The 13,954-nt window shown below is 37.9% G+C and overlaps 1 protein-coding gene across 1 annotated transcript in view; it reads right to left on the reverse strand.

Moving 5' to 3' along the window:
• Positions 1–7,619, reverse strand: part of jcadb (junctional cadherin 5 associated b) — a 17,297-nt gene extending 9,678 nt beyond the window's left edge. The window contains exons 1-2 of the mRNA XM_008433950.2: positions 7,456–7,619; positions 367–796 (exon numbers count right to left, since the gene is read on the reverse strand). Coding sequence (XP_008432172.1) covers positions 367–689 — 323 coding nt within the window. The 5' untranslated portion in view covers positions 690–796; positions 7,456–7,619. The remainder of the gene's footprint in view (positions 1–366; positions 797–7,455) is intronic.
• Between the last annotated feature and the right edge of the window lie 6,335 nt (positions 7,620–13,954).

Below are 13,954 nucleotides of genomic sequence, written 5' to 3' on the forward strand. Positions count from 1 at the left end.
AAATTTGTTTCATTAGTATGACAGCATATTAGGGCCAAAAAGGAGTACATTTTCATAAAAGTTGAAAAAGTTGAAAATTTGCTAGAAAACTAAAAAAAAAATTTAATAAAATAAAACAAAAAATTTCAACTAAGAAATTTCCTGTTTTACTCTTGAAAATTTCTTAGATTAATCTGAAAATGTCTGAGTTTTTTTTGGTGGAAATTTACTCCTTTCTTTATCTACAATAACTCTGTTATGCAGTTTTAGATTTTGAAATTTGGTCCTTTTGTGGGGAGCAGGGAGGGGGGGGGGAGTTTTGCCTTTTGACTTATTTGAACTGAAAACTGGATTGGAAACAGATCTGGCAACCCTGAAATCACTCACCCGCTATCAGTGGCGAGCGAATCGCCCAGGAGCTGCACGTCACCAAGGATACCAATCCCAGCCTCTTTCCTCCGCAGGTTCCTCTCCCCGCTCTCGTCCGTGGTGGGGTAGCCCTTCAACAGCGCCTGCCTGCTGCCGTAGATGCCCGTGATGGACGCCCCCCTCTCCGCCTCGTACCCGTTAAGCGTCCCCCGGCCAGCCCTGCTGTCCACCAGTTCTCGCTGGCAGTCGGCGGGACGCTTATCGTAAGGCGCAGCAGACGGAGGGCCGCTCTTGGGCAGTTTGTATCCATGCGAAATGAGGAGGTCCTCCACGCTGTACATGGCGGCGTCTCTCTCACTCCAGGGCGGGAGGGCAAAGGTGGGTGTGTTGCCTTATGCGCAGTGCTGCTGGTGGAAGCTGGAGCACGGCTGCTCAGCAGAGGCCATCACTGGGGAGAGAACAGCGAGGCGACATGTAACAGAGAAAATAATGTTTGAAGCTTTTAGCTAAATTCTTCCTTCTGAAATTCAGAAATTAAGTTAAAGCTACCTATGTAGCTTTTATAGAAAATGTTTTTTTCTTCATGTATTAGTTAAAACTAACACCATGTAGTGACAGTTTGCTATGAGACAGATAATCAATGAAAAGACCGATCTACTCCACCTCCTCCTTACTACCGCTCCCAACTAAAAACAACCAATTAGAGCCAGGAGGAGGGTCTTAGTGCTGTCCATCAAACTCGTAAACGCGCTTAAGGTGGAGAAACAACTCACTTACAGGAAACCATTTATCCGCCGTCATCTGTGGCCATGCTAACTAGCTTTATCATTCAGGACAGGGTCTGCTGATGGGGAGACGCTGCAGACTTGATTGACAGCACTAAGACCCGCCTCCTGGCTCTGATTGGTTAGTTCCAGTTAGCATTTGATACTCTGGGAGAAGGTAGAGGAAGAGGAGCTCGATTTTTTTTTCACTAATTATCTCTCATTCCATACTATCAGGACAAAGTGAAGGTTTCAACAAATAAGTAAAAAAATATTTGTTTTTAAAATAAAAGTTACCTGCTGTACCTTTAAGTGAGAGTAAATATAGTTCATGAGGTTTGTTAATATTTGGACATACTAAAGATAAAAGTAAAGTAAAATCCACTTTTTTCCGTTCCAATCCGATACAGATATCTGAAGTTTTGAATCAGCCGATACAGAAAAATAGTGCTGAATTGACTTAAAACATTACTTTTTTTAAAAATCACAGACATAAATGCACTGAATTACATATTTGTTGGATAACTCTGCAGCAGTACGGCACACCAAAAGTAACATTAATTTGAAATATGAACATAATTTCAACATGACATGTTTCTTTTTTAGTTCTTACACATCTCAGCTGCTGCTATGTTTCTTACAGCTTCAAGTTGCAAAGGTGCGTATTAATGAATCTGACAATCCGTTCTCCAAAGTCTGGATGTTGAAAAATGCGTGAGCCACGCCCTGAACTCCTGTGAAAGAGTCATTTCATCCGCTTTACAGGACTGCAGCTTCTGGTAGGCAGGACCATCTTTTAACATCACTGAGAAAGCAGAATAATGCAACGTCGTGACTGGCTGCAGGCCGTTTTAGGACTTTACAAATAGTTTTAAAGACATGGCGCTCAGTTAACTTGAATAAATCTTTAACGGACCAGAAGAGTTTCTTTTCTTTTTTTAACAAAAAAAAGAGAGACAGATTGAGAGGCTGTTCCCACTTTACAAACAGTTTAACAACTTTGATAGTTGAATGAAACTACTGGTGAAAATCCAAAACTCATTATGAACTTTTTGCTGACAGCTTGGTACGATCTGATTTCTTTTGTCTTTTTTGATAGTTTTTTTTGGTGTGTTTAAAAGAAAAATGTCACATTTTTATATTTTAGATTTTAAAGTTTGCTAAAAAAAATAAATAAATATATTTTGAGATTGATCTAAAAAAAATGTTCTATAATAAATGGAAGATTCTCAGATTTGAAAGAACTCTGAGAATCTATACTTTCAGAATTTGTAAATAACTCAAAACGTCTCGAATAAACATATTCATGGTTTTCACATTCAGGACAAATTAATGAAAAGTAGATTTCAAACAAACCTTCCAGAGTTTGGAGTTTGATCAACTCTGAACTTTCTTATCTACTTTTCCACAAAAAGACAAAAAAGCAAAATAAAACCTTTCTGGCATCTTTTAATCTGCCCAACAGAGATAAAAAAACAAAAAACAATTGTATTTTTTAGCATCTTTTAGCACTATTTCCTTTGCAAAATTTAAAAAATGGAATATACACACAGACCCTTTTTTATTTTAGAAAACTCCTAAATAAACATTCACATCCACAAATCAACCAATAACATCTCTACCATCATAAGATTTAATACAAATCAGCATAAATTGGTTCAAGAATACACAAAACAATTCTTACAGTCCAGATATTTCTCTGTTTAGTAACAGACACGTGATTCAGATGCATCAGTGCTGCAAAAAGACCAGAAAAAAAAAGACAAATGATGTTTTATGAACCCCGTGTTTGCTAAGTACCTGCTAGTGTGTTCGTCTGCTTGTGTGTTGATTTATGAACGCACGGGCCGCCCGGCCTGTCTGATATATTAATTAGCGGCCGTAGCAGTGTGTCCTGCCTGGAGATGACAGCGGATGTCTTATGAACCTGACACACATTAATCAACGGCTTTGCTCACATAAGCATTTTTGGATAGAGACTTAAATAGTGACATCATTTCAATAATGTTCACAGAAATGCAGCACAAAGCAGTGAAGGTTTATTTATGTCAAAGTTTACAAAATGTATCCAAATACTTTATTCAATTTAGAACAACCAATAGAAACGGCTTTCATTCAAACTACGTCAATTAAACCGCAGCTGAATTGTTTTTACATTTTCCCTCCCAGCAGCTGGATTTTGGTCTAAATGTACTAAAATGATCAACATTTTTTTAAAGATCTTTCCAGACCACAGCTGCTTTTTCACTTGGTTTTCATCCTGATCCTTGTAGAACTATAAATATCTTAAATTTAGGATTATTTTTCATATCTAAATGAAAAGTTTAAGAAAAACAAAAGCAGCAAAAGTCCAAATTAAAACCTTTAGAATGCCTGAATAAAATGCTGCCTTTTACAAAAACAAAATGTTGTCCCCTTCTCACGGTTTATTACTCGAAGGCTGCTTCTATTCAAGAATGTCACAAATCATGATGTATTAAGTTTTTACATCTGATCATATTAGTGAACGTTTGTTACCAAACTCCTTTTGCCCACTATTCGTTTTTAAACGCATCGATTGGTTAACTTTCTTCATATTTTAATCACAGTTTAATGCAAAGTGCACTTCTTATTTTATCTGTTTTTTGGGCTGAGAAGACGAGACGGTATCTGGAGAAATGTAAGCTGGCATTTATGAGTGTGAGCTGCTCTTTCCGCTTTACCATCACTGCTGCACTATTGTGAAATCCAAAAAGCAGAAACCCAATAATGAGTTAAATTAATAAAGTTTGCTCACTTTATATAAATTGATGTCAGTTCAGCTAACGTTTACACTTATAATGTTTAAGAAGATGAAACTGATTGAGTTTTTCTGGCAGAAAATGAAAATAAATCACATACGTCAGCTTTAATGTACAATTTTATTAATTCAAGCCGTTAAAATAAGGGTTAAGTAGTTAAAATAAACATCACTCCCTAAAAAGATCCTTGCAATTTATGATTAATGAGTCACATTATTGCATTTTTTTATAGATTTTTATTTATTTTTCCCACTATATTGTTGAAGATTCACCAATTCTGTGATATATAGACCTAATTAGTGTCAAAAAGCAATAAGAAAGTTTAAAATAATTAAATAAACATTAAACATTTGCTTTTTTTAATGCTATAGAATATTTTCCTTCATCAACTGTAAATTACAGGATATTGTTACAGTGTTACACTCTCTACTTTAATTAGTCTGGAAAAAAAGAAAATTTGCTTCTGCATTAATATAATATAAATAAAACATGTTTACTAGACTAAGAGCACAGAGAAAATGTTTTACTGCAGGTAATGCACTTTATTCAAAATAATAAAGCATATCAGGGTTTAAACTAAGTTGCATTTTGCAAAAATGTCACCAAAACTAGATCATTTCCAACATTATAAAACAATTTTGTGGCTAAATGATAACAAAGAAACAAATTCATACAAGCAGTGGTAGTTTTGATGTGTTATTTTATATTTAACTTAAACCCATTGAGATTAAAAACCTGGAGTCCTGGCCAAAAGGCAGCAATGAATGACCAAAATGGCCGACGTCCCAGAACAACATTAATAGTCAAAAACTGTAATTGTTAGATTCCTATTTGGCACTAAATTAAACAGAGATAAACAGAGACATTTTTTTTTTACATTTTTATTCTTAGATCCAAACATTTTTGTGTCACCTCTGGTTAAAATATAAACATTTCCAATTCATGGATCAGCATTTGTGGAGTTTTTGTGGGATTTAACTCCAAATTATTCGTAGAAAATACGCTTATTCGCAGATTTTTTTTTCATACAGCATATAAAATATTCAAAATAAATGCGCTTGGAAAGGTGAAGAACATAGGAACAATGCAATATTGGCTGGCATTTGCAAAGCAGCCAGTCTAGGACTGTGATTTATCTACCTCAGCGCTGATTAGTTGTACTTCCAAAAGATAAGGAAGACTGTAGATATTAGTTAGATATTAGTGCTTAAGCAGTTTCCACTCTGCATGATAATGGATATAAAAGTATATTTGGTGTTTGAACTATTAAACTGGGTAGTTATAAACGTTTTCAGAGGGAATATCAAGTAATTGTGGATTTTAGCTATTCATGGGAGGTTGAGGTCCGCTGTAAATGTGATTATTCTGCACTGAAAATAGATTCATTTAAACACAGTTTCAGATTTATAAACACAAAAAGAGAGCACGTGCAACGACAAGATCACGTTTGATTGTGACCGCTGCAAAAAACTGGACTGACTTATTTTCCAAAACGCCAATTTGATTCGAGAAACCTTTAATATGTTTGTGAAAACGAAACAATGGACATCGGCTGCAGAGAAAAGGACTCGCCCAGAGCGCTGTTCATGCAGAAACCGCCTCTAAAATCAAACAATTGACCTAAAGCAGAGTCAAATCTAATGAGCTTTAACATGAATCACTCAAAATGTCTGAAATACATATAAAAATGGCATTTAGATGATTTTCCCTCTCATCTTGACCTTACAGTGACCTTAACATTTCTCACCCCGTAACTTTGTCCACTTGCCAGTTCAGAGTTGCCCCCAGAGTGGGAGTTCACACACATACTGTTTGCTAAGCATTTTTCTCTGCAACGTTTAATATCAGCCAATTGTCTTGGGCTAATTAACACAGTCCAGATGTATATGTATATATATGAAGCTCAGCAGAAAAATCCCTACTGACCATTTTTCCAAGGACAGCACATGTGAGAAAAACGGTTAACGATTAACGGCTTTGTAAACGCCTCTTCAAATCCGCAAACCACACAGGCTGCACCCAAAACTACATAAAAACATCCTCAAATCAAAACTTCGAAGTCTTCTAAAACTATTCCTGCTTGCTAAAGTGAAGCGAGTGAGGACTTTGGAAAATGCTGCAAACACATCAACGTGGATCGTTTGTGGAGGGGGGGAAGAGGGTTTGAAATCCAAAAGCAGGGATGATCAATAAGTGAAGAAGCGTAGTGGAGCAGAACCACAGAAAAAAAAAAAAGAAAACCTGACACACAGTGGCTATTTTTTTTTGACAAGGTCACAGCTTCGAATGATTGCAGCGGAAATATGGCACATGAGCCTCTTTTTGCATAGCAACAACAAAACTACCAGCAGTAACCACAACACAAGTCGTCTCTCCACATGGACGAGGAGGGACGGCTTTGAGGAGACAGACGGGGAAGTTCTGCGTTTTGGGGTGGACAAAACACAAAGTGTAAAACTCTGCAGCTTGAATCATTTAGAGGCTAATTAACACTGATTTAATCATTTCTCATTATACACTTCCACTTACAACTTAAAATGAGACAGAACTTTATTAAGTATTAATGTGTATAAATTGGATTTTAACTTAAAATTTCAACAAAAAAAAATTATTTTTTTTTATTGGCTGGAGGCAGCCATTCCAGACAGGAGAAGATATCCAGGCCTGGAGGGCTGCATGCACAGGTAGGGGCCACTGGAACACATCAGCACTAGCAGGCAGCACCACCCTAACAGCTAAGGGAGTGTACCTACATCCTACCTAGTGACAGGCAGAGAGCAGAGCAGATCATAAAAATAAACTGCCTCTGCAAACTCATTCAAAGCGCAAGTTATTAATTAGGAGCAAAAATTTAAAAAGCCATCCCTCCTCTGGATAAAAGTCACTGTAGCTATGAATGAATGATGAACTGAAATAGATCCGTTGTATCATAGCCCAGTTATCAATAAAATATCACTGTTGTGATTGATACATCATGCATTATAGATACAGCATGACCTAGCCTCCCCACAGCCTGCTGCAGCGGAGCCTGCGTGAAAACTGACAGCTTGGTAGATTATATTTTTAAATCGCCACCCCAACACCTGCAGGTACATCTCCAGCAGCCACACGCCCTCTAAGTTGAAAATATTTGACGAGAAATTCCAACCCCGGTGCAAGAAAAAAAAAAAAAAAAAAAAAAGATGATCCCTTCCCCACCCACCCCCCTCCCATAAATAAACGCAGAAAAGCTGGATGAGGGAGCGCACCATCCCCGCCTCGCCTCCACCACCAGCAGCAGCAGCAGCAGCAGCGGAGGCGGCTCATCTGTCGACAGGAGAGCATTTTGAGGCGTGTGCAAGTTGCCGAGGTTTTGCAGATGCGTCCTCGCTGCTGACTGTGTTTACCAAGCCTAAATCGTGGAGGCTACGTGAGCCACACGCATACAAGGAGAAATAATAACACCAAGCAAACAGCAACACCCCATTCCTTGGCAAGGAGCGGTAGAAATTGCATGCAGCACGTTGCAAAGGCGAGGAATAAAAAAAAAAAAAAAAAAGGGCGTAGAGGCGGACGGAGCATACCTGGGAGGATGTTTGGCGTCGCAGTTCCCCTGCGCCCAGCTTCTGCTGCTGAGACTGAGCACTGCACAGAGCCTGAGCCGAGCATGCCTATTGGTAGGCAGAGACGCGCTGGTTGCTGGCTGCCTGGTCTGGGCGCTCCTCACTATACAGCTGAGGTGGGGTGGGCGCCTCACATGCAGGGATGTCGGAATGGTTTCTTCCAAACTGTTTCCCCCCCTAACTTTACCTTTTTTTCATAGCAACAGTAATTTTTTACCCCCCCCCCATCCCCCTCTCACACTCATTCAGCCTCTACTGCTGACTTGAATGGTAATTACTTCTACTTTTTAGTTCGTTTTTTTTTTCTTCACCACTTGACAGATTTCTTTCCCCACGTAATTCTTGTGATCATCTGTATGCACCCAGGTCTATTCTGCAAGATTTGGCTGTGCAGCGCAGCAGCAGGCGGCACCACACCCTTTGGTGATGTTGATGACTCGTCACCGTGTGTGTCCCCCACCTCCCATCCAATGCCAGGAAGAGCTTGGCTAATTAAAAGTGCTGGGCTCTGGCCTTACTGTGCCAGCTATGGCATGCAGCACCGAAAGGGATCCCTCATTTGGAGGAAGATGCGTCCCGAACTGAACTATGGGTAAGCGAGAGTCGTAAACTTTCTCTGTAGTTCAGTCTGTTTTTTTTTTTTTTCTTATAAAATGTCACTATGTCATGATAGCGTAGTATGAGACAGATTATATGTAAAAAGCTTCTCTGCCTTCTACCAGTGCTAAAAAGAAACAACCAATCAGAAGCAGGTGGCGGGACTTAGCAATGTCCATGCTAAGGCTAGTTAGCATGACTACGGATAACTCAAATTCAAAACTACTTTTTTGGACCCAAATGGAAATTAAATGTTCTTGTAACTCATATTAGGTCACATTCTTCAGGCAGATATTGTAGATGACGTTGGCTTACATCATGTTTTAACATTATTATCTAATCTAAAACATATCTGGAGTGTTGCTTTGATTCTCTCATGCATGTCTGAGAAATCGCTTAATCTCCATGGCAACCATTCAGCTGTGCAAAACGCTTGGGAGGACCTAGCTCCGCCTTCGAGACGCAGCTCTTCTTCTAAGCTGCAGTTTCTAAGCTTCACAGAGCAGGCACCGCTCAGCTCCTTCAGACTAGCCAGCAGCAATTAGCAAACACCTGGTGGAACTGTGCATCTGCTGAGCTCATCATACAATCTACTTCTCAGTGAAACACTGGTAAAACATTATTAAAGGGTTAATAGAGGAGCCATGTTGTGATGACTCTCATCTCCATCAGGTTGGACTGGGGTCATAAAAATATTTTGTCTCAACGCATCAGATTGAGACCAAACATATGTAAAGAAGAATCGGCAAACTCCTCTGTCTATTCTGTGCAAAGCACAGGCAGAGGCTTGCAGCTGCAGTGAAAACTAAAATGTCTGAACATGTCTTAATACTAACACACACACCTCCTTTTTCAGTGTAAATTAGGAAATCACGTACAGTATAATTTGTCACTTTCCAGTTTTGCACCATATTGTGTTATGAAATTCCATTAAAACGATTAGAAAGTTTGTGTTTGTGACACGACAAAATGTGGAAGAAGTTGAAGGATTATGAATGCGTTTGCAAGGCTCAGTAAAAATAACTTTCACTCGATGTTCCTGGAGATGATAGATTGTAAGGTTAAAGCATGTGGGAGTCTCTTTTTTTCTTTTCCTGACTTTTTATCTATGAAGGATGTAGATACAGAATATAAGATGTCACAAAAAATATGTAGAGAGCCTCTTTATTAGTAAAATCATCTCCAAATCTGTGACACGTTGACGTTTTTCTTCCTCTGATAGATTCCTTTAATTAACAACACTTCTCTGTGACATGGTTTATTAGCATTAATATTTCAGCAGAAAATCTCATTTTTATGTATTTTTTAATGTGTGGATGCCTTGTAAGAAATGCTCTGCAGTTTGTGGTTTAAAAAAATGAACCAATGGAGTGACTGTTATTTAAATAGCCTGTTTCAGACGCTGCTGTGTGCTGCACTGGCTGGTCTCATTCCTTTATCAGCTCTGCTCCACTTCACCAGGAAACTGGCTGCCTTTTCCTTTAACTCTTCACTGTTTCTAAAGTACTCTAAAAATCAGCAGCAGAGAGCTATAACAAAAGCAGCTGCAAAGCATCTTTTAATATCAAATATAATACATAAGGATATTTATTTCTCCTGCACACAGATGTGAGTTTTGTCTTCCAACAATCATGTTTTGCTCCACAAAAAAGTCTGCAAGTGTCACTTCCTCCTTTTTTTATCAGCACAAAAATATATTCAAAATGAGAGTTAAGTAAATCTCAATATTAGACGGTTTAATGCTATTTATTTTGCCCATTAAGCAATAGAAACTTCCTAAAATGCAGCTTTTGTCTTGAGGCAAAAATTTACCATTGCGGAGAAAAACATATGTTGCTTTGAAGCAACAGAGAGAGAGAGGGAACCAATAAGGCAACAAGAACAGTCAATAGTGTGTGTTTATGTTCAAACACTAATATAATACCAGTAATCGTCATTTTTCTTTCATCTTTTGAGTTTAACACAGATAATATAACTTTGGGTTGAATCTTGGCTGGCTGATGTCAGATGGATGTTTCACATTATGCTGTTTTAATTAGAGGTGTGCCGATCGACCGGCAACCGATCATAATCGGCCGATTTCCATGAAAAAGTGTATGATCGGTGATCGCCGATCATTGGCTCTTGTTGCCGATCACATAAACCGATCACCTGCATCTCATTTCGCAGCCTGCTTGTGCAGCTGGTCTCCTCTTTACTTCACACTGCGCAAACGCGCAGCAACAAATCCTAAGCGATGTCGTGTGGAACTATGACGCATTGAGTGAATGGGGAAGTTTGCGTGTTGCATGCATCAACACGACAAATCTAATATGGCATAAAAACAAGTGACGGAGTTTGGCTACATCGAGACTCACTGCAGTAAAAAAGACATATGGAGGATCAGATAGCAGGTAAAGCAGCGCACAGCTACAAACACTCACCCGGATTATTAGCATGACGGTCAGAAAGCTAAACAAATAACCCGCAAAATTATTTAAGTCTTCGAGCTGCGATGTAAGACGCTGGTTCTGCTCTCGCTGTTGAACCGCTGCTACGCTACAGGTAGTAATATTTCACAGACGGAGCGCCGCTTCTGCTCCACCTGGTAGTGACTCTCACACCGAACCTCTGCTTAAAGCTGCAGCATCTAACTTGAAAAATACATTTTACATACGTATTAAAACTTTCGCTGTCCTAACATGAGACAGATAATCTCTGAAGAAATAATCGATCTCCTCCCTGCTCTGCATAATTACTCCGCTCAGTCAGAAACAGCCAATCAGAACTAGCAGTAATCAGCTAGCCGCCATGCTAACAGAAAGTTTTCATTCAGTAACTCTGGATTGTTTATTGTAATGGATCCTGTATTTGCCTTTGAATGTTAAGTTTTATACTTGAATTTTTTTGGCAATGTTGAGAGGTTTTATTTAGGCTCTTTGCATTATTTAGCTTCTTCTGAGCCTTCATGTGTTTTCAGTCTGGTAAAGATAGTATTACCAATAGCAGTACAATTTGCACAATGCCTGTTTTGTTTTTTTCTTGGAAAAAGTTATTAAAAACAAGTTTTTGTCTAAATTAAGGTGAATTCATGGTTCCTTTTTTCACATAATGTAACCGGCAGTGCTTATGATTAAAAAAATAATAATTATGTGATCAGTATCTGTGATCGGTATCGGTGATCGGCCCTCATGGGTGATCGGAATCAGCAGGAAAAAACCTGATCGGCACATAATGAATGGTTGTTTTTAAATGATACAAGTGAGTAAATTCTGATTCATTGACTGTTGTTATTATGGAGTTGAAAATATGTTCGACATCAACCTTTGATTTTATCTTTCCTGACTATCATGACTTCCTTCCATCAAGATAAACTTAAGTTTAGGCTTAGCAAGCATCCGTCTTAAACTAAAATAAAAACCATTCAAATATTAATTACAGCTTGGGAATTAGAGTTGAAGTCTAATTCTTGGTGTAGTTGAAAACCAGAGTTGGGTTGTAACTAGTTACATTTACTTGAGTAACTTTTTGGAAAAATTGCCCTTTTACTACACTGAACTTTTACTTCAATAATATCATTTTTTTAAAACTAAAATCTGTTTTACTCTTAGGTAATTTCTTGTACAGCTAGAAACATGTTTTAAGCAAAAAGTCCCCACACACAGACACCAGTTTTTGTTAGTTTCATAAGTTTCATATTGAAAGAAATCAATTTGTATTTTTTAATTTGTAATTTTTAAATATCACATTTTAATATTTTGATCAGTTACTCAGTACTTGACTTTTTTACCAAATGTCCAAATGTTTATTTTTGTATTTTTACTTGAGTAAAAATATGTTGAAGTAGCGCTACTCTTACTTTAGTACAGTTTTTGGATCCTCACCTCTGCTGAAAACGAACAGAGAAATAACTCAAGTTTTCATTTGTTTATCAATCTGAAAGGAAACCTTTGTTGCGGCATTTCATTTTTGCTGCAGATGGAAGAAAAATGGTCTGACTCCTGATGTCAAGGGCATTTATTGTTCTCCTCATGAAGGTGACTTCTGAGCCTCATCACCTTCATCATGATCTGCTCACACACAAACATCTAAAACATAGACAAACACATTTAGAAACACACACGCACGCACACACACACGCTATCTGCCCTCTCGCTGTCCCCAGCCTCTGTTGCCTAGGACACAGATGTGATGGCGATGGGGACCCCATCCCATTACACGTCAAAGAGGCTGTGTGAGTGGCTGCAGGAGAATGCGCGGGGTCTCTACCGCCCTCTTGTGGCCACAGCGGAGAGCGTGTTTTCTTTAAGCCAAGATTCTGCCTGGTAACCCAATATGATGACTTTTCTGGATGCAGGCAGCCAGCCATGAATTTCTAATGAGATACCTCACTCCGTGAAGCCTCACAGGAGACAGAGATGAAAAGTTCAACATGAATAATCACTTACGAGATCAGAGAGGAAGTTTACGACGCCATTAGTACGCTTTATGTTTGGCTAAATTATTTCACAGCCACAGCAAGTTAATATCTCCACTCTGGTTTTAAAGAATTAATTCTATTCCATCCACCGTGTTCTCTATTACTTATAACCTTTAAATATGATATGCACTGTACATGATAACAATACATGGCTCAGATTAATGCACATGACATCATAAAACCTGTGATTATTGTTGACTCAGCTTCTGCAGCAATAGACTTTATGGAATACTTTCTGTAGCTCATCATTTACATACACTGAGTTATTCTGGTACTGTTCCAAGTATTTCTACATTAACTTATGGCACAAATAAATAAACGTAAATTGCGTTGTTAGTTCTGCATGTTTTTGAGAAGTCTTCATTAAAGAAATTGAACCAAGGGAAAGTATGATTCAGAAAAAAATTCATTTGCTTTCATTCTATCGATAAAATCAAATTTCAAGGCTGCTTTTTTTCTCGTGGCACTAATGTCATGTTGAAATATTATTTTACATGCTGAAAAAGCTTAGAGAGCAGAGGCGCCCTTAAGGAGGGGCAGAAGGGGGACATGGCCCCTCTCGAATACCACTGGCCACCTGAAGGAATCATGTTCATTTTATAGGACGGCAAGCAGAGTTATATTCTCAAATGAAGACATAAATGTAAAACCCAATAAATAACTAAATATGTAAAAAAAAAAATTAAAAATTTAGCTGGAGTACCCCTAAAATTTTTACCAGTTTGGGCAGGACACCATATGAAAATGTTAATTCACTGCAGCATCTTTGCTCAAGTAGCAGGGATGTTAATTGTAAAAACTGGTTATGTAATTTCTTTCCCTTAAGTAGTTTATTCCCTATATTGTTATATGTTTTTAATGAAAATCAGATTACTAAATATAAAGATGTACTCTTCCATTTAATCAAGACAATACAATATACTGTATGCAGCAGTATATCAACTACACACAACATATTTTTCAATACTTATTCATGAATTTATTTTGTTGTTGTCTTGTTTTTATTGACTTTGGGATTTTTGGAGGTGATTTGTTGTAAAGTTTTCTTGTCATTTTGTAAAATTAAAAATACACAGTAAACCATAGGTGCCAAATTTTTCTCCATCGTATGAGGCAGCTGTGGCTCGCTGTTGAGGAATACTTATTTGGTAACAAACCAGTTACAGTTTTAAAGAGAAAAAACAAAATATATGACCCTTTAAATTTTAAGGATTTCCTTCCATCTGCAGCCTTAGTAAAGCTAAGTTTATACAGCTCCCATACGAACCAAATATCTTCATAGAGAAAATGAAATCTACAACATGTTCTCTGGAATATAGTGTGGTTTATTCATTCTAATCGATGTGCTATTTTAAATATTAAAAACATCAAGTAAAAACAGCCACATACATACATATATATATA

This window comes from Poecilia reticulata, linkage group LG17 (assembly GCF_000633615.1).
Source record: "Poecilia reticulata strain Guanapo linkage group LG17, Guppy_female_1.0+MT, whole genome shotgun sequence".
Taxonomy (NCBI): Eukaryota; Metazoa; Chordata; class Actinopteri; order Cyprinodontiformes; family Poeciliidae; genus Poecilia; species Poecilia reticulata.